At 41.1% G+C, this 21594-nt stretch overlaps 1 protein-coding gene across 16 annotated transcripts in view; it reads right to left on the reverse strand.

The window, feature by feature from the left end:
• Positions 1-18455, reverse strand: part of Enah (ENAH actin regulator) — a 110686-nt gene extending 92231 nt beyond the window's left edge. For 11 of the 16 annotated variants that reach the window (XM_060364848.1, XM_060364847.1, XM_021633642.2 and 8 more), the window contains exon 1: positions 17104-17433. In XM_060364848.1, coding sequence (XP_060220831.1) covers positions 17104-17150 — 47 coding nt within the window. In that variant the 5' untranslated portion in view covers positions 17151-17433. The other 5 variants (XM_060364837.1, XM_060364834.1, XM_060364840.1 and 2 more) reach the window with 4 other exon arrangements.
• Between the last annotated feature and the right edge of the window lie 3139 nt (positions 18456-21594).

Raw genomic sequence — 21594 nt, forward strand, 5'->3', positions numbered from 1 at the left:
CAAGGCAGTTCTAGTTTTATCTTTTATTTTGTGTGCATAGGTGTTTTCACTTGTGTATATACCTGTGCACAAAGTGTGGTACAGTGCCCACTGAGGCCGAGAGAGCAGGGTCCCCTGGAACTTACAGATGGCTGTAAACCACCTTGTAAGAGCAACAAGTACCCTTAACTGCTAAGCCATCTCTCCAGGCACATTTAGGTAAGAGGTAACAGTGCTTGTGCATGCACATATACCTTTTGTTTCATAACTTAACAGTAAAGACACATCGAGCTGTCTTTTTAAAAACATACAATTTACCAAAAGAACCACAAACATTTTCAATCTCTCTTGGAGCCTGAGCGATCTCAATGAAGTGCGTGTATAGATAAACTGTTATCACGCCACAGAACTTTTTCAAATAAAACTCTACTTCAGATGGGAGCATGGCGGTGGCCCACGCCTGTAATCCTAGCACTCGGGGAGGCAGAGGCAGGCACATCACTGTGAGTTCAAAACCAGCATGGTTTACAAAGTGAATCCAGAACAGCCAAGGCTACACAGTGAAACCCTGTCTTGAAAAACCAAAACAAAAAGCCAAAAAACAAAAACTCTACTTCACCTAAGGAACAAAAACTAAAAACTGCAGTTATTCCTGCCATATCTTTAAATACATTCACTGTTTTGTAGTTTCTCTATTTATTTTGAGAATGTTAAATGCCCCGATGTGACAGATTTAACATACAGAGTTTAAAAATGTTTTCCAACAGTTTCAAAGATGAGAAACCCTTTAAATTCACAAAAAAGTTATTCAACTTATAACGATGTGTTGACTGAGGAATTTAATAGCACTCTGAGTTCACTTTAGCCTTTAAATGAATCTACACACCACAAAAACATCCATATATTCTTGATGTATATTACAAATGAAGGCTATTCTACAGAATATAGACACAGTCTACCCTCTGATTCAGAGTATCTGAAGTAATCCTGTATCTTAGCCCCAACAAGCCTCAAGTAATTAATCTCCCAGAAGAGTTCTTCAAATCATTTTAAAGAAGATACCTAAAGAAAAAAAATATGTAACCTTGGAAATAAGACAAAATTGGGTTTCAAACAAAGTCCTACCACTTACTATGGACTCCAACATAAGGACATTATGTTGGAATTACAAGAAATAATTTATAGGCAGGACAAAGCAATTCGTGGCTTTCGTTTATTTATTATGGTTTTTCTGTTCTTATGTTTTGTTGAGCAAGGATTTCTCTGTGTAGTTATGGCTGTCCTGGACCTCACTCTGTGGACCAAGATGGTCTCAAACTCAGAGATCTACCTGCCTCTGCTGCAATTAAAGGCGTGTGCCACTGCTGCCTGACATTCATTTTCCTTTACCACCCATCACCTTAAAGCTTTAAAAATCTTGTCCAATCTGCCCTGTTTCCTACAACTTCCTACAAAAGCCCCACCTTGCATTCACACAGCACTGAGTAAATATAAGGATAAAAAATGATATCTGAGAAGTAAATACCACTGAAAGTTAAAATTTAATAAGTGTTTAACAGAAAGCACTTTGATTTGAATCTCAGCTGCCATTTACCAATCCGTGTATGACTTCCGCCAAGCTATCTAACCATTCTAAGTCTCAGTTTCTCCACAGTAGAAGAACAGTAGAACATTTGTGAGGTTGCCTTTCAATGCACATCAGTAGCAATTACTTATCACGTGTTTACTTTATCTAAGTAAGGAATATTATATTGTCATACATAATTGTTCAGCCCCCTTGGTTTACACCAACATGCGCAAATATCCAAAAGTAAAGCAGCCCAGGTCCTGTCTTAAAATGTTTCATCTTAATATAAGTTTAAACATTTGCACTAAACAATGAAACACACATTCTTTGGAAGAGTTTTACTGTTTACATTTCACTAATACTAAAATTCAAAAGCATATTTTTTCCTTCATATAACTCCTAACATCCTAATAGGCTTATGTCAATTAGTTTTTGTTTGCTTCTATTTTCAGAGGTCTCATTTAGCCCAGATGTCTAGTATCAAGATTCAGAAATGTGTGTGTAGACATGAAATTGTGAGAAAAATCATTAAAATATCTTTCAGAAGACCTGAGAATAATTTCTCAGCATCACTTGTTAAAAAGAGAATCTTTCCCCACTGAAAGATCTTACCACCCTTTCTTTTCTTGGGCTGTTTGTTTTGGGGGATTTTAAGGTAGGACAGTCTCACTCTGCAGCTCAAGCTGGCCTCACATTAGCAGCAAACCTCCTGCCTCATCCTCCCCAGTACTGGAATTACAGGTCCAAGTCAACACACCCAGGAGGCTTTTCACTCTTGTTGAAAATAGACTGACCTATGAAACCTGAGTTTATTTTTGGACTCTCTTCTGTTCATTGGTCTATAGGTCTAACTTTATGCCAGTACTGAAATAGTTTTTAATCAATGTAACAATTTAGTAAGATTTTTAAAAGTGCATTTAGTGTACGCACTTGCCTATGTACATATGTATAGATGTACATGCATACACACACGGGTGCATGTGTGAACATCAGAACTTGCAGGAGTCAATTCTCTATTACGCAGGTCTTGGGGATTGAACTCAGGTTCAGTCTTGGTAGTGTCTTGACCAGCTGAGTGGTCTCACTAGACCATTTTAGTACTTTTGAAACTGGGCATACAGATCTTCTAATTCTGCTTTTCAATGTTATTTTGGGCCCCTTGAAAGTCTACTAACAATTCTGGATAGGCCTTTTCCTTCCTAAAGAATGTCATTGGGATTTTGATAGGGGCCACAGTGTCCTGTATCATTTGGAGTATCAATGTCCTCTTAACAGTATCTGTTTTCATTTGTTTAGGTATTTTATTTCCTCCAGAAAAATTCTGTTTTCAGGATACATATTTTAACTCCTTGATTAAATCTACTCCTTGGTATTTTTTGTTTTTAGATACTATTGCAAATGAAACTGCTATTTTTAATTTCTTTTTTTTTGGATGGTTCATTGCTAATGCATAGAAACAAAACTGTGTTTTCTATGATCTCAGACCCTACAACTCTGCATTTATTAGCACTAGTAGCTTTATCCTGATTCTTGCATGTATTTTTTTAGACACATACACAAATTTCCTTCTATATCTGTCATTGAGACAGCTTGTCTAACCAAAGTGAGAGATGAATGAGATCAAAGTTATGATACATACCCAAATGGGAAACTCAAGCTAGGACTTGATGAAGTATCTCAGAATAAGACCTTATTTAGAAACAAGGTCACTGCAAAGGACACAATGTTAGGACCTTAACCCAATATGGCTGGAATTATTATAAATTCATTATAAAAGAAAAATGTATCACTGGGCCAGGTGGCACACACTTGCAACATTAGTGCTTGGGAAGCTAAAGCAAGAGGCTTGGGCTGCATACATACAGTGAGACCCTGTCTCAAACAAATGTCAGCTGTCAGGTTAATAAACACATAGAAAAGACTTATAAGCAGAAAGTAGTTATCTACAAGTCAAGGAATACAAGCAAAGACCAGAAGACAGAAAACACAAAGAACACAGGAAATTCATCTAACTTTCTAACATACTAGGTCTATCCACAAAGATTCAAAATCATCTTTTTCCTTTTTCTAACACCCTCTGGTGCTGGGATTGAACCCAGGTTTTACATGTGCTAAATATATATTCTATTACTGAGCAACACCCCAGCACTCAACACTAGCTCTTGTGTTCCCAACCTACTGTTCTGCCTTACACATTTCAGACTTATAATCATAGATATATACATACATACATACATACATACATACATACATATGTACATACATAGGAATGCAAATTCTAAATACACAAATCTTCTAAGCTTATTATGTTAAGTCTCAAAAACATGGCAACTATTAACCCTATTTTATGAAGAAAAGAAATTGAGATTTGGACTAGTTACAGTCTCAAAGACAATGTTCTTACTTTTAAAAATGTGTGTTTGTGTGTGAGTGTCCACCAGCACTGGGACACTCATGTAAAACTTGAAGTTCTCTTCTTTTACCGCATGTGTGTGGAAGGTTGAACCTAGGTCATCAGGTTTGGCAGAAACCCCATCAAGGAGCCATCTTGCTATCCTTCACAGACGTGATTCTGTTAAACTTGACTACCTGTCCCTCAAGATGAAAACTTCCATATCTAGAAGACTATATAAAGTTAAAAGATGTCATTCAAAAGCAATTCCCTTAAGGCAGAACAAAATGTACTTTACTGAGGCAAAATAATAGTGGCATGAGGTCTACCACACAGCAGGCTAACTATAGTCACTCAATACCAGATATTTCAAAACAGTCAACTTCAAATATACCATCACAAAAATACATCAGGCAACTCAACAGTTAACTAAACATCTCACTGCCCTCTACAAATGTAATATAACTATGATTTGACAATTAAAATACCAAGTGCATGCTAAGCAAGGTACTAGGTTCAATCCTCAGCAACAAAAATCAAAAAAATTTAAAATGAGAAAAAAAAATGGTAACATTGGCAATCTATTATAACTAAGGGGTATAAATAATACAAGAAATTTAAATATACATGGCTGGCACTATTTGGAAGAAAGTCATCCATAAATATGTAAGACATCCTCAAGAAAGCAAGTGGGTTTTTTGTTTTTACAGCTCTTGAAAACAGATAGATGCCACATCCCTCACTAAGCTTGGGGTTAGGGAATGGGTAATTTCCAAGCACATCTTTACTTACCAGTAAATTTTGGGGATTTATCTTATTGCGTTACTCTAATAACTTTGGAATCACAGAATCAAAACAATTATGTAAGACTTAGGCCATGATAAAGAAAACTTGGTCTTTAATTCTAGGAGTAACAGAAGACATAGAGGATTTCAAAGAATGAAGATAAGCCAATAAAATCTGAATCAGAAAGGTCTGACTACTGATAAAATGACAGATTGGGCAATAAAATAAATGAGTCCAGAAGAATGTATTAGAGAAGACAAAACAGATAAAAGATCTTAATATACCTTCCAGGGCAGCACAGCCTCTGTAGAGACTCCACCATTTCATCTCTGGCCAGTCAATCTCTCTATCACAATAGGTATTTCTATTGCAAGCCATGCAATGCAAATCATCCACAGAATCAAAGTGCAGACCTTTCAAAGTAACAATCCTTTATGAAGTCACTGAAAATCATGAAAACTATTTCTACTTAGGGCAAAGTCACTGACCAACCTGGCAAGCGACAGGAGGAAACTTTAAGTACATTCTATATTCCAACAGTCTGCAGCTTCATAGGCATGTGGTATATTCTAAACTGTGTGTCCACCTATCCTTCAGCAGGGACCTATATTATACCTTAAGGCAGTGGTTCTCAACCTTCCCTATGTTGCAGTGAGCCCAACCATAAGATATTTCATTGCTACTTCATAACTAATTCTGCTGTTATGAATCGTAATGTAAATATCTGATAGCAGGCTATCTGATATGTGACCTCCAAAAGTCACGACCCGCAAATTGAGTACCACTGCCTTAAGGGGCTAGGAACAAATTAAAACAACAACAACAACAACAAAAACAAAAACAAAAAAAAAAACAGCTCTACTCTGAATGTGAGGCATGGAAATCCCATGACCTACATGCTACCAAGGTAAAAAGAGGTGGACACCACAAACAACAAAAGAGGCTGGTCCTCAGAAGTCAGTGAGCACTCCACTGTGTGTTGACTGAATATATGCTACCTCTGGACTTCCAATTATGAGATAAATTTTCTTTCTTTCTCCTTTTTATTGGCTTGTTTGGGTTTTTGTTTTCCCTTGAAAGGACAAGGCCTCACTATGTACCTTGAGCTGGCCTGGAACCTGCTAGAGAGCTCAGGCCTTGAACTTTAAATCCTGACTTACACTCAAGTGTAAGTCATAAAACACTCTCTCACTGTTTACATGACAAGCTCAGTCCATAACTAGAGACAACTAACAAAGCCCTGGTTACGAGGAGGCAAAAAGAAAGGCCTGACCACTGTATAGGATGACAGACTAGGTAAGAATAATAGAGCAATACGATAAATTAATCTAAAAAAAAACCCAAAATCCTTAGGAAAACATGAGTTTATCATATTAGAAAAGTTCACTATAGCATGAAAACCATGGTTTGATTTTTTACAATTTTGTCAGAAAAATTATGCAAAAATATTAAAGCAACTAGCCTTGATTCATTATTCTTGCAATCTAACAACATAATATAGTTGCAACCATATCAAAGTTTTCATAATTTTGTTTCATTTTTCAAGATTAAATCCAAATCAAGCCATTTCTCCCCATCTCTGCTATGTACTGTTATCTAGGAAATGTTCTAGGCTAATTCGTCCTACGTAGCCTTGATCTTATACCAATTACTTGAAGAAAATAAAGATCCCTTATATAGAAATTGCAAGACAAAATTAATTATTTACCCAAACATCAAATTACAGATCAATTAAAGTCAACAATTACAGAGGGCTGATTAGTTAAAACAACAACAAAAACAAAACAAAAAACAAGGCTCTAGACAGAGAAAAAACAACACTTTCACCATGTACCAGTTAAGTGGCCTTGAGAAAAACTTCATTGTATCATCTCCATTACCTCAGCCACAGAAGTGCAAAGAAGCACCTAACTTTTAGCTGCTGGAGAAGGATCAACTGAATTCACATGGTAAAAGTTTTCAGATGCTAAGTTCCTCATAACATTTTAGAGCTATATATTTTTAAAACTCTAAGAAAAATGAGAACTCAAATGCTAACACTGGAATTAGCAAAATAATTTTTTCCGAATAAAAGATGTATGCATGCTTTAAAATATAAATACAAAAAAAAATCATATAAAGTTAAACAAGACACATGCTGATAGTCCCAGCGCTCTGGAGGCCAAGGGTGAATTCTCCCAACCTCAAGCCCAAACTTGAGCTTCATCAGCCCAGGCTATTTATGAGACTGTCTCCAGAAAAACAAAGAAGCGAGCAAATAATCCCAGCACTGGGGAAGCTCAGGTAGGAGGGCCACGGGCTTGAGGACAGCCTGACCACAAGGTAAGCGCCACCCCAGCCTTGTGCTTCACAGCAAGGGCCTGTCTCAAAAAATAACCTTTAATATGCTTTGTGAAGCTTAGAATAGAAAGTGTGACACTTTCCTTCCTACAGATGACATATGAAAACTAAACAAAGGATAAAAATGGAAACCAGGAGCTATAAAGCGTCAATTTGTTCCCCTAACCACATTAATCCATCAGTTTCACGTAATTCTAACCAAAATCACAACAGGTTTGAGGGTCAAGTGTTATTTCATTTTTACTAGTTTTGACAAAATTATTTGAAGACAGAACAGAAAAACAAATCAAAATTTGGAAACTAAAAAACATCTTCCCTTTCTCCGATTAAAAAGTGCTGTGAGGTGGGAATGGCTCAACAGTGAGACGTATACCATGACAGAACACTTGACACATGCCTGAGCCGGTGCCACTACAGAAGAACAAAAACAAAAATGGCAAGGAGTTAGGTAGCCAGTGAATCCAGAGACAGAATTAAATTACTTATGGAAATTCAGTATACAAGAAATATGGTATTTCAAGTCTACAGGAAAGGATGGATTAGTCAATAAACGGTATGTCATCATATAGTTGACTACAAAGTCAAATCACAAATGACCTTAACAATTTTGATTATTGAGTTTTATTCTAAAATGCCGCTGAAGGCAGTAGGAGGGGATTAACAGTATCTAGTGTCCACTTTACGATACTTCTCACTGATGGAGAATGAGAGTCCAGAGGGGAACGAGGAGACAACTGTTCAAGTGAATTAGCGATCTGCACAGTGTGAAACTCCATAAATGGAGGTGGGCATGCGTACAGAAAAGATACAGAAGTTGGGCATGTCTGTAATCATAGCCCTTCAGACACAGAGAAGGACTCAGAGTCCCAAGCCTGCTTGAGACCCGAACACAAAAAACAAGAAAAAGTAAATACTGTTTCTTGATCTTACTTCTAGAACTTTATCCTAAAATGTAAGCATTTATAAATACAAAGATAGTCTCAGGGATGTTCACGGCAATGGTCTCAATCTCCTGATCCATCTCCTAAGCACTGAACTGGAGGCATGTGTTACTCTACACAATAGAGTTGGTTATTTAGCTCTGTGGAAGACTGCTTGCTTAGCAAGCACAAGATGCAAGATCAAGATGCTAGGTTTGTTTTCCAGAACCAAAAGGGGTGAATGTGAACTCATGAAAAAAAAATATTAGAACAAACTTAAAGTCATCTCTACGTGACTAAGTAGATATAATCCATCCACCTCAGGCAATAGAATACAAGGTAGTCGCTTAAAAATTATAAAGATCTGTATTTAATGACTGCAATTATGTCCAAAGGACTAATCTGCTGTGCATGTATGTTGTGTGTATGCATATGCCACAGAAGACATGTAGAGATCAGAGTATAACTTTTAGTGCTAATTCTCTCCTTCTACCATATGGATTCCAAAAACTGAACTCAGGCATCAGGCCTGGCAGCAAGCACCTTTTACTTGCTGAACCATCTCTCCACCTTTCTTTTTTTGTTTGTTTGTTTTGTTTTTCTAAGACAGGTTTATCGGTGTATCCCTGGCTATCCTGGAACTCAAGATGTAGACCAGGCTGGCCTTTAACTCAGATCCGCCTGCCTCTGCTTCCTGAGTACCAGGATTAACGGGGTGTGTGCCACCAACACCTTCCCATTTTCAAATTGTGCAATCTTACTTATACACACAAACTTTTACAACTGTGTATGTATTACAAAAAGCTAAAAAGCTATACATGAAAGTACTACTATAGTTCAAGCTAGAAAGAGGACTCATTTGTTAAAGAGCGCGCTATGCCTCAATCTGAATCTCCAGCACCCACTTAAAAGTCCACATTGCGTATATAGTCTTAGGGCTGGGAAAGCAGAGACAAGTTTATCCCTGAAGCTTTCTGGCCAGCCAGCCTAGCCAGATGGATTCCTGGTTCAGTGAGAGACCCTGCCTCAAAAAAAAAAAAGGGGGGGGGGGCCGGATGAGGACACCAGAGTTGACTTCTGATCTCCACATGTGAATCTATACACAGGTGTACAGACACAAGTGAGTACATCACACATAAATACAAATACATAATTCCATTTAGTTTGGATCTGAATATTTAATGTTTTCATACTTTCAAAAATATATGCAAAATCTGCACCATTTTTATAATGAAGGGAAAAAACAATTACAAAAACTCATCATTTATCTGAACAGTAGTAATTTGTTCACTTTCTAAAAGTAATACAATTATTAAGCAGATTATGAAGAAATATTTTAAAAGAACATTTAAGATGTATAAATCTTTAAGCATTAAAAAGCTGAAGTCGGGCACGGTGGTGTATACCTTTAAGCCCAGCATTCAAGAGGCAGAGGCAGGCAGATCTCTGAGTTTGAGGCCAGCCAGGTCTATAAAGCAGTTCCAGGCAAAACAGGGCTATACAGAGAAACTGTCTTGAAAAACAAAACAAAAGCTAAGAAGTTACAATTTTGCTTATAACAACATAACAGAAGGTGAAAAGGACCTCTCAGGATCCCAGAACAAAACCAACACCTAACCAATATTGAGTGATTAGAAAACCTTCACAGGAGCCCAGCCCTCCACTGAACTGTAAAATGAGCAATCTGGACTCCCTTGGGATTTAACCTAAGACTATTCATTTTACCTATGTTCTAGGGCTCCTTTTCTAAAGTTTCTCCCCTAGCAAACTAACAATATGACACAGACACCAAAAAGGACAAAAACAGAGCCCTCTAGAGAACAGGAAAGGATAGGCATTATGAATTCTTATCATCATTACTACCAAGGTCAGGTATTCCAGCAGGCCTTTACCACTGGGAAAGTGCTCAGCTCATCTAAAAATGTCACCATGGGCACCTTATTCCCAAAAAAACAAAACTCTCATTGCTATCTGAGATTACTATAAACAGACTCAAGGAAAACACCAGACAAAACAGTTTTCTAAAAAGCATATAGATATGCTTCATCACATTTTTATTTATTGTTTTTAGAACTTAAAAAAATTTTTTTTTAGTTTATTTTGGGGGTGTGGGGGGCCACAGGTGATCAGAGCACAACCTGCAGAGAATGTTCTTTCTTCCAGCATGAGGGCTCCAGGATCAAACTCAGGTTACCTCAGGCTGGGCAGCAGGCACCTGTAGACCTGCTGAGCCATCTCACCAGCCTTTCATTTTCATTTATAACAAGGAAACTAACTGCCGTTAATTTAGCAGTGATGTAAGACTCTAAAACTTGCCCAGGCTCCTCAAAGGCACCACTGCCCAAGTTTCAACCCAAGCACTGGTATAGCTGGGGCCCCAAAAAAGGAGAGCCAAGTGTTACATCTCCCGTCTCTCTTTAAGAAAACATGAAGATGTCAATATTAATTCAAAGTCATACAAGTGTCAGGGGTAAGTGCAAGAAACAGATGGGATTCTCTTTTGGTATTGTCTATTCTAGTAAAACAAACAAACAAACAAACAAACAGATAAATACAGGTAAGAATAATCTAAGTCCTGGGGGTAGATGTTGAGCTACAACTCAACTTTTAATATATTCAACTTTTAATATATTCAACTTTTAATATATTCAACTTTTAATATATTGACTCAACTTTTAATATATTCAACTTTCAATATACACACATGGTTTCATCACCTATTCAACATTTTCATTGTGTCTAAAAGAAAGCACATCCCTAAATAACAAATGCCAAACTTCCCGTTTCTCCCTCACTCCTGGTAACCACTGATGAACTAACAGAATCACTGAGACCTTTGGATCTAGCTTCCATCTCTTGGCATGTTGCCATCCACACAGGGAAATGTACCAGTAATCCATTATTTCTGATGGTTAAATATTATTTCATATCAAGGGTACAGCACATTTTGATCTTTTATTCAATTTAAGGACTTTAGGTGGACATGCTTTTATCTTTTTTGTCTCCACTAGAGAAATTAATGGGTCATATAACTCTAAATTTAAATTTTGAGGAACTTCTAAACTTTTCTGAAGCATCTCAACATTTTATATGGACTTTCAAATTCTTAACATAAACTTATAAGACAGACTTTCCTAGACAGAGGGTTTATTCTTTCTTACCAAGCCCACTTTGTGCACCAAGTGTTATGCCAGAGCCTTAATCTTCCCAGTAACTCTAAAAAGCAGAAATTATTACAACTTTACAGAAGAAACTCAAACCTAAGTAAAATAAAAATTTTACAAACCACTTAAAAAAATCAATTAGTAAATGTCAAAACTAGAATTTGAATCCACAGTTGAATTCAAAATCTGACTTCTTTATACCAAGCCATTTTTACACCAGATCATCCTCTCAAAACTTAGACACAGATTGTTTCACATCAAAAGGCCTCCTTAAGCAAGTTGTACATTAAGTTAAAATTCTAATATAGTCGCTTCCCAACAGAAACACATTTCTAAAAACCATACGTGACTGAAGTGCATCAGCACCCCATACATTTCGTTATAGTTACGTTTTTTAAAAGGCCTAAGATTAGTAGAAGCATTAGAGATGATCTTTTCCCCCACCAACATGCAAGCATGTTCTGCTATACAGACTGGATTATGCCCTCCCAATTTACATGGTTGATGTCCTTACCCAGCATGTAACTGCATTTGGAGATAGGGCTTTCAGGAGGTGACTAAAGCAAGCTGAGACTGATGACTTTGTAAGGAAGAAGAAAAATCTCTACCCATCCCTCCTAAATCCACTCCCATCTCACCAAGTGAAAACAAAGAGCCCTCACCAGAACCCACTGGCCCTAAACTTCCACTCTCCAGCTCTGGGAAAACACTTCTTCCGTCATGAATTTCATGAACTACCAAGCTGGAATCTCAAGCACTGAAAAAGAAAAAAGCAAGCAATGGTGCGGAAACAAGCTAAAAACAGTAAGTCTGCTGCTCAAATATATTTGAGCTTCTGGTCGGACACTAAAAAACAGAATATTCTTCCATCTATTAATTTAGTATCTTACAATATAGTCAAGGAAACACAGCCCAAAGAGCTCTGGAGATAGACAAACCCGAATCTGAGGCTCTGGCTCCTTCTGAGCTTTGGTAAGGAGTAAGAAACAACTTCTACGTCCATCCTGCAGCAGTGACGCCGGTGTCTGTTTAACTTTATTAACACCTCTGTCTGCAAATACTATACCACATCCTACCAGAGCTGTACCCAGTACAGTTCTAGAATGTCACAGGCACTCCAAAACTGTGACTGTTACTGTTAGTACGTAAGATTCTAAAAAGAATATCAAACACACTAGGATACAGACAGCATTAGCCAAGTATTATATTGGTAACGTGAATATGAAAATGCAGGACCCTGGGCTAGTGGTGTGACTTGGGAACAGAGTATTAGATCCTTTAGAACTTAAGAAAGAAAGAAAAAGACAATTTAGGGGCTACTCAGGTGTCACAAGAAGACTCTTGGCTCTTTGTGCTGCTCCGTAAAGCAAATTTCTCAGGCTTATATCTAGACGCATCTCCTGTGGTAACTCAACTCAGATCATCTTTAACCTTACCTTCCCCTCAATTATATCTATTAATTTTAAAGAAGAGGTGAGGAAGGGGAACGACATAGGCTTCGAGTATTCAGTTACTATCTGACAACTACATAAAAACTGACATCTCACTTTCCAAATACTTATTTACTCTCAAAATAAAGACTAGGTATTTTGAAAGTTATACAATCACCCCTGCTTTAAAGAACACACTATGAAAGCAACTAATGTAATTTCTTCTTTACTATCCAAATAGTGCCTACCTAATTACTTTGCTTATTCCAAATGGATTAACAAAATACCCAAAACTCTGAATAATACATAAAGTCACATAAAATTTACCAAGCTAGAGAGACGGCACAGTGGTTAAGTGCACTGGCTGCTCTTCCAAAGGTCCTGAGTTCAATTCCCAGCAACCACATGGTGCCTTTCAACCATCTGTAATAAAATCTGATTCCCTCTTCTGCTGTGCATGAAAACAGTGTTCACATATATAAAATAAATAAATCTTTTAAAAAATAAATAAAATGTACTTACTTATCCGCACTCATATTCAAGGTTTATTCACTTAATAACTATAAAACTGACATTCAAAAACACTGAAGATGGCTGGGCAGCAGTGGCCTAAGCCTTTAGTCCCAGCATTCAGGAGGCAGAGGCAGGTGGGTCTCTTGAGTCTGAAGCCAGGTTGGCCTACAGAATTTCAAGTTTCCAAGACAGCCAGGTAAGTTACACAAAGAAACCCTATCTCAAAAAACAAATAAGCAAAAACCTGACTATATGGCTCCTACTCTGTGGAAGAGTATATATCCAACAGCTGCAAGCATTATGTGGGGACCCATGAGAGTGAAGACTCTTCATCCTTTCCTGGAAACACAGCTTGACACCACAATCCTGGGAAACAATAGGATTATCTCTTATACCAATATGCTCAATTAACAAGACAGTTTGGATAACCTCAATTTTCTGTCCCTTTGCTGTACCTCTCTCAAATGTGTATTAAACTTATCATTACTATAAATTAAGTTGGAAAACCAAAAAAAGTTTCAAAGACTAAACATGTACACGGGAAAAAAGATGAAAAAAACAACTTCCTCAGCTAACCAATAAGGCTGGGCATGACACAGTTTAAAAAGTAGCATTCCTGAACCACTCTCTGATGAACATATGGCATTCTTCCCAATCAATCCCCAGAAACCTATAATTGCCCTTATCGGAGTGTTAGCCACTAACCACTGGACTACATTAGCAAAATGTAACCCATTTGACATCAGTAAGGTCAACAGTGAAGCAAATTGCCCAAAAGTTTTGTACAACTAGTCTAATAAGTTTTATCTCAAAACAAGAGAAACACACAAATTGCCTTTTGTATTTGATCTTCACAACCCAGTAAAGAGTCACCCAGCAACTGGGTTCAATGGCACCTGCCTGCAATCCCAGCACTCAGGAGGCAGAGGCAGGCAGACCTCTGTGAGTTTGAAGCCAGCCCAGTCTAAAAACAAGTCCAGGACAGCCAAGGCTACACAGAGAAAGCCTGTCTTGAAAAAACAAACAAACAAAACAACATAAACCTCACCTAGCTATGTACTGGGGCACAGAATGCTTGTCTGGTATGTGCAAGCCCTGGGAAGACCTCCCAATAGAGCATCAAGCTGTGCATGCTGTCACAAGCCCGCACATAATCCCAGCATTCTGCTGGTGGAGGTGGGAAAATCAGAATTAAGGTCATCCTTGGTTATACAACTGAGTCTCGGGCCAGCACAGAATACATGAGAGCCTGCATCAAAAAGCAAACAAGTAAACCATATACAGATATATACATATATACTGATATTTATCACTGATTTGTATATATGGTATCTAATATTGTGTGTCTCTGTCCGTGAAATTAGATGCTTAGCTCAAGGTCACTCAAAAGTAAGTAGCTTTGGTCAAATCCTCATAACCCCATTATGTATTTTTACAAGAACAAGTCTGAGTATCTAGTGTTTCAGTAGACCCGGCCATACAATATGGCACAAAAAAGTCAATCCAAAATTTTCTGAGCAATTCCTAGAGATCAGACTATAGGGAACTATTTTAACTATAACAGGTTCTTTCTGGGTTTTTTTTTTTTTTAAGTAAAAGATAAAATTCTGAGCAATCAACCAGCTTTTAAAAGGTACAATCCCATACATACTTTTCAGTCACAAAGAATCTTACACTTTAGAAGCATTACACAAATGGAAAAAAAAAAAAAAAAAAAACAGAAGCAAAAACTCAACAAGCTATTAAATACCAGTTTGGTATTTTTTGGTTTGTGCCTCCCCCAACTCTTCCACTGTCCTTTGTAAATACTAAACCATTTTTTTTTTTTTTTACTGCCCACCTCTAATCAAAATTTAATAAATCTACACACAGCATTTTACATGTGGAACGTGTCTTATGGCTTTCAAGAATGTAAAGCATTTAGTTCCCTTCTGTATAAGAGTACACTATGTGACAAAAACATGCTGTTCCTAAAATTAAAACATCTGAGAGATTGTACCACAAATACTCAATTCTGTAAGATCATTATGTCTTCAGAGTTCTGACCAACTTAATGGAAATTCCTACTCAATATTCCTATTTCTGGGTGGCCTCTCAAACACCAAAACTATCCTTCACTTAACAAAAACAAATAAAACACACACACACAAAAACCCCATTCCATTAAAAGGTTAACATGTAGTTCCTACAGCATGAGATTACCTCATACCAAGCAGCCCTACCCTCACAGCCATCTAAAGTAACTGCTCAGCCTAGGCTGCACACACCAGCTACCAAACAAGCCAAAGCCTTTCACAGTGAAAAACTAGCTGATCCTCTTTTCTGCTCTTAAATTATTCAAAACCAGCCTACAAAGAATTACTGTAGACTGCTCAAACAAACTTCTCAGACCCGAACTGTAGTGTGATTTCCGTCTCTACAGCTAATAAGAAATATGGCAAGAAAACTGCTTTAAAAACATAAGTTTCGCTAGAAACTAGAACTTTTAAGTCCAGACAATGGATGGTATTTAAGTTTTAACAAATACTTTAAACTTGTTCACAATCTTTCAGATAGCGTTGATCAGAAGTTAAATATCCTGCTTCATTTTGTTAAGAAAATTATTGCAAGCCTGAAAAACGCTATTAACTTGTTCTGTATGCCCTTCTAAAGCATTAAGTCACTAAAGTAAAAATCAAAAGTATGTAATAGTACCTGACCGGTCATGTATTTTGCTAACAGTTCCTGAATTTTCAAGGCCACCAGGAGCTTTAGAAAAAATACACAAAAATATAACTGAAGTTTCTCAACCTGCACTTTACAAGGATTAATCTTGGTCTCTATGCCATAATTACTTTTTAAACATTTGAAATAGCTTGTGAAAAGGGGTCACTCAGCATTAAGCAAAAATCTAACACTAACATAGTCACTTGGCATCGGAAAAATTCATAGTGAGTTTAAGTGAACACAACACACAAAAAAAAATGTACTTAAAAGTAAAATGGGACTGTGTTTAACCCTGATTTTGGGCGGGGGGGGGGAACTAAAGTTTAAATCGGATCTTACTTAAAACAAGGGGGGAAATCCCAATGACATAACATTTTCAGGCCAAAGAGAAAGAATTTGTAATTATATCATTCAAATCTCATTGCATTACATTATAAAGGTCTTGGCAACGGTTAGCCATTAATCTTTAACACAAAGGAGATTCAAATCCAAACGAAATGAAAGACTATCTCAGAAGAAAGAGATGGGGTGTTTTAGTGTTTTACTTCATCCACAATTGTTTAACCCAAAAGGCAGGCCTTTCAGGATGATAACGCAAAATGGATCAGCCTTCAGTCTACCAAGTTCCATTTCTCACTAAGTCTAGCACCAATCCAAAAGCGGGAGGTTATGGACACAAAACAAGCTTAGGAAAGGTTTTTTTGTTCGTTGGGTTTTTTTTTTTTTTTTGTGGGGGGGGTCTCCAACGAATGACACACCACATCCCTGGTTCATTCTCCCACACAATTGGAGAAAACAAAAAATGAAAACTATCACACCCATGTGTTTCACCGTTATCAATCAAAAGGCATTTCACGACGGTACATCCATTCCTTTCCTTTGGGGCTGAAAGAAATAACTGTATTGATCACAGAGGAAGGGGAAGGCTGCCGCTTCTGCTGCAATGCAACACAGCCTGCTACAGAACGGGAGAGAAGGGCTTTCCAAACAAAACCCTCCCCCGCCCGGGCTTACAAACCTCAAACAACTTGTCCCAGCCCTCCACCGTCCCCCGGCAGTGGAAACCTAGTAAATGCTCTCCCTTCCCCCCACCATCCAGAAATTTCACCTTTCTCCGCTCCTCGGCCGAACCCTAGCACCAGGCACTTTATTCCCCGCAGAGATTTCAGACCTTTCAAACTTTCCTCCCCCCTCCCCGGCCCCCTCTTTTCTCTCTCCCCCTTTCTCTCTCTCTTTTTCTTCTCAATTAAATACTAGAGCTTTGTACCGAAAGTGCAGGGAATCTGTACGTATCTACGGAAAATACCTGTTTCTCGGCAACATGCACTCTCCGGCTCCTGGGCCCCTCCCCATCTCCTGGGTCTCGCTAGCCGAGGCTGGGGGAGGGGGCAGGGAGGGGGCAGGCACATTAAACGGAGGCAGGGATACCCCGGGCGAACGGAGGGCATCCCGGGGGGGACGCGGCGGGACCCCTCCCCCAGAGCGGGGAAGCGGGCATGGGAAGCGAGAGGAGGGAGCCAGACGGACAAAAGGGAGCGGGGGAGAGCCGGGAGGGCCGGCGGCGCGGGCCGGGGGCCGGCGGGTCCGCGCAGGGCGGTCGCGGCGGCGCGGCACAATGGCTGGCGGCCCGCGCGCCCCTCACCTCATGGTGCCGGCGGCGCCGAGGCTTCCCCGGCGCGGGAGACGCCGAGCGGAGGCTCTGTCCTCGGGCGGGGAGGCGGACGGCGCGAGGACGCGCGGGCTGAGGCGGCTCCGGCTGCGGCGGCCGGGCTACACCATCTCCGCGCGCAGAGGCGAGGCGCCGGCCCGCCGAGCGCGAGCGACCACGGGCCGCGGAGGGGGCGCGCGGGGCCCGAGGCGCCGAGCGGGGTCCCCGGCGGCCGCCGCCGCCGCCGCCTCCTCCTCCCCGCCGAGCCTCAGACGGGAGCCGCGGGGACCGCGCGCGCCCGCCCGCCCGTCCGTGCGTCCGTCCGTCCGCCCGCCGCCGCCGCTGCTACCGCCGCCGCCGAGGCCGTGAGGAACCGGCAGCTGCTGCAGCCGCGGGAGGAGAGCCGGGCTCGCCGCGGGGCGCCGGGGGCGGGGCGGCGGAGGAGCACGCAGGCGCCGCCCTCCTCCCGCCGCCCCCGCCGCTCCCGCGCCGCCCGCTCCCCTCCCCCTCCCTCCCGGGGCGAGGGGCGGGGCGCGCGAGGGGGCTGCGGGGCGGCGGCCCTTTGTGGCCGCCCACCGGGCCGCGCGCCCCCCGCCGCCGGGGCCGGGGCCGGGCGCCCGCTCTGCCCTTGACCTCGCCCTCCTCCCGCGGCCCCCGGGGGTGCTGGGGTGCGGAGCGGACCGCGGGGAGGCGTGACTTAGCCGGGCGCGATCGCGGCGGGGACCCGGGCGCGCGGGCGAAGCATCCCGCGGCCGCCCCGCCCCCGTCTCCCGCGCGCCCCCGCCGCCGCGCCGCTCTCCTTTCCCCCTCCACCCCCGCTGAGGGCGAGGGCGGGGTGGAGGGGAGTCCCGAACACGCAGAGCTTGGTCATCGTCGTCCCCCGGATTCCCGAGGACCCCCGAGCGTGCCAGGCCCGGGGACACGGCCGACGCGCGCGCAGCGCGGGGATGACTGAATGCACACACACACGCACACACACGGGCACGCACGCGGAGCTAGCGCATCGGTGTCGGGGAAACGCGGTGGCCCGAGGCACGCGGAACCCTGTGCAGCCGCTGGAGACGCAGCCCGTGGATCCCGTTCTGTCGTCACCAGCTGAAAGGGAATCCCGGCCGGGGGCGGGGAGGGATGGGAACTGAGGATAATTTTAAATGTTCTGTCTTTCACCTAGTCTGGAGCTCACCTCCTTGGAAAGGTAGATAGAAAATACTAACGCAGCGAATGTTTTATAGTCAGGCGATGCAGGGGCCGTCTGAGAAGCCCGGATTTGGGGGGAGGGGGGCTTAGCATGAAAAGAACAAATCCACTGATGTAATAAAAATGTGAACTGGACGCATAGCCCGTTTGTGGGTGCGGTATACCAGATGACTAGGCTAGGCTAGGAAGGTTTTGCTGCTACATGATTCCTGTTACATCCAAAATGGAGGACCTCCCAAGACTGCAGGAGTCCATTCAAAAGTTTGACGTTCCATATAAAATGGGCTGCGATTCTAAAGACAGTTGTGAAAGCTGGGAACATGCACCTTCAAGTGAAAAGCGAACATACTACAGTCATCCTTGGTCAATTCTTGACTTGTCTGGAGAAGGACAATTTATCCTGTTTTAACTATGAAAAGCCTCCTGGTTTCAGGGCTCAACAAAGACAGTTTGCTTTTTGGAAGGATGCCCTGCAAAGAAGCAGTGACCTGGAGCTGTGGCACAGGACCAGAGTGGCCTCGGGTAGTAAAAAGCACGGTGCCTCTGTCCTAAACATGGTGTACTTGAAGAGCACTAATTTCCACCCACATAACTAATTACAGCTTGCCATCACAGAGCATTTTATTCAAGGATCTCCAAGGACTGAAGAGAAAACAGCCTTGTCAGTCAGATGTCCTTGTGGCCGTATTACTGAAGAGACAGGGAAATGCACATCTCAAGCAACCCCGTGCATTGTTAGTACAATAGCCGTGATTAGAAAACATCGCGGCCACGAGGTGCGCTGTCTTTGTGTCAATTGCTGTAGTTTAAAATGCTCGCACCTCGAGTTAAAGAACATTTACTGTGGGTGCCTTTATTCTTGAAAAAAAAAAAATTAATGTATATTCAATTGTCATGGGGAAAGAATTAAGACACATATTCAAGCGCAAGTCGCAGCAGCTTTCCTGAGTTCATTCATCCCAATAAATGCAGCACTAACTGCAACAGATCTTATGTTTCAGATAAAAGTCTTAACAGAGCCAAACGAGGTGGAGATACTGCTGTAATAACTCAAACTATCTCTTGTCAGAGACAAGAAACACGAATAAAAATTCCTTGCAAAAGACGCCATAACCTGCTTCTCATTTGTGCTAGTTAATCCATCCTGATGTGAATAAATTGTATATGACCATCATCTTTATCCTTACAGCAAATGTCCTAGTGGTATGAGTACCAAATTAAGAGATCCAAGAGGAAAATGCTATTCTTGTTTTCTGTGTTTATTAAAAATGTACCAGCCAAGAATGTTGGCTGCCTACACCCATTTCCATCCTTTTGGATGGCAGCCCGCCAGCTCACAGGCTGGTCAGACCATTGCCTTTGGATTTAGATCTTGCATCGACTAGCCTGACCTCCAAAGGTCATTTTGTGGAAGGGTAGTTTGTTAGCTCTGACAAAATATTACTTGTTGTTCATATTTGGTCTAACACTGAATGAAAGAGGGCAAACAGGAAACAAGCTAGAGACAGACTAATTCTAGTCACAGGGTGAGGGGGGCATTATGAATGTGTTACTATCTGGTATAAAAGAATTTTAGAGATGGCAGGAATCACAATCATTCTTAGGAAGAGGAGGGTGAGAGCCAGAGAGGTTAAGTAACTTGTAAGTTGTCATGCAGCGCCTTGTAATAGAACTGAAACTCAAACCCAAGCTTAGTGCCCTCATCCGCATTCCCACCTCAAACTGTGTTCCTAACACCAAGTACATGGATCTTGGCTTTCCCTCGCAGAGACCTTTTACCAGAGTTTGGTGTGGCAGATTGACCCATAGAAGCAGTGTGCATTCAGATGGAAATGAAAGCCTGTTCCCAGGCGTGCTACTGGAGTCAGCCTGGCTCTGAGGCCTTCCCCAGAGCAGACCTTGTTTAAATTCATCTGATAGCATCAGTAGGCTTGTCCTCCATTTATGGACATGAGGAGGATGAATGACTAATGCTACTCCACAGCCAGAAAATGACTGTTAACAGCTGAAGGCCTTCCCCTTCCTCATTCCCTAAAAGAAAGTTCTCCCTGGAGGTACCTGGGATGGGCAAAAATGGAAATTAATTTGGAGTGAACTTTATGTTTATAATTGTAGGTAGCAGTACTGTATTTTTTTTTCTTTTTGGCATTTCACAGTGAAATATTTGTCTTCCCCCCACCCCACCCCAAGTGCTGGGAAAATAATGTAGTACATGGCATTCTAGTAGGATTCAAAGAGTTTTTATTACTTCTCTTCCAGCCTTAGCAACTCATGTATAATCTCAGTTCAAAAATACTATCCGAAGACAATGGGAGAAACTATTGGCCTCTCTGCCATTTGTGTTTCTTCGAATTTGTCATCTGCCTCCATTTCTCATCCCTCTCCTTTCTAAACTGGGATTTATTTTATTAACTTCACTTCTTCCTTTCCAGAGTCTTTCTTTCTTTAGTTTGACAGTTTAGACTTTGGCAGGTGATTCCCATAGCCAGAATGGAATTATGTGATTTAACTGGTAGAGGTCATATTCTAGTTCATATTTCTACAAATTTCAGCCATAAATGCACCAATGAGTGTGGCTCCATTTCTAGACACTAATAAAGCCACCATGCTTTAGAAAATGGTGACAAACAAGTATAGTCATAATTCTGAACTTTTGTCTCTTATTTTCTAAAATCTGGCAGATAGCCTGATTTTGGGGGCGGGGAGACAAAGTGATTGTATGCTTTCTTACAATGAATTGACTTCTATTTACCGTACTCAATAAAAAACCAGGAGGTTTTCGCGGATATTATGGGCAGGTGACAAATGACCTTGGAGTATTTCCTCAAAAGGTGATGAAACATCAGTGAAGATTATCTTCTGGCTCATCCCAGCAGAGAAGAAAGGTGGTGCCACTAGGGTATATCCCAAACAAATTTCCCCCAAGTTGACACACACTGTTTAACACTTTTG

This window comes from Meriones unguiculatus, chromosome 11 (assembly GCF_030254825.1).
Source record: "Meriones unguiculatus strain TT.TT164.6M chromosome 11, Bangor_MerUng_6.1, whole genome shotgun sequence".
In the NCBI taxonomy this organism is placed as follows: Eukaryota; Metazoa; Chordata; class Mammalia; order Rodentia; family Muridae; genus Meriones; species Meriones unguiculatus.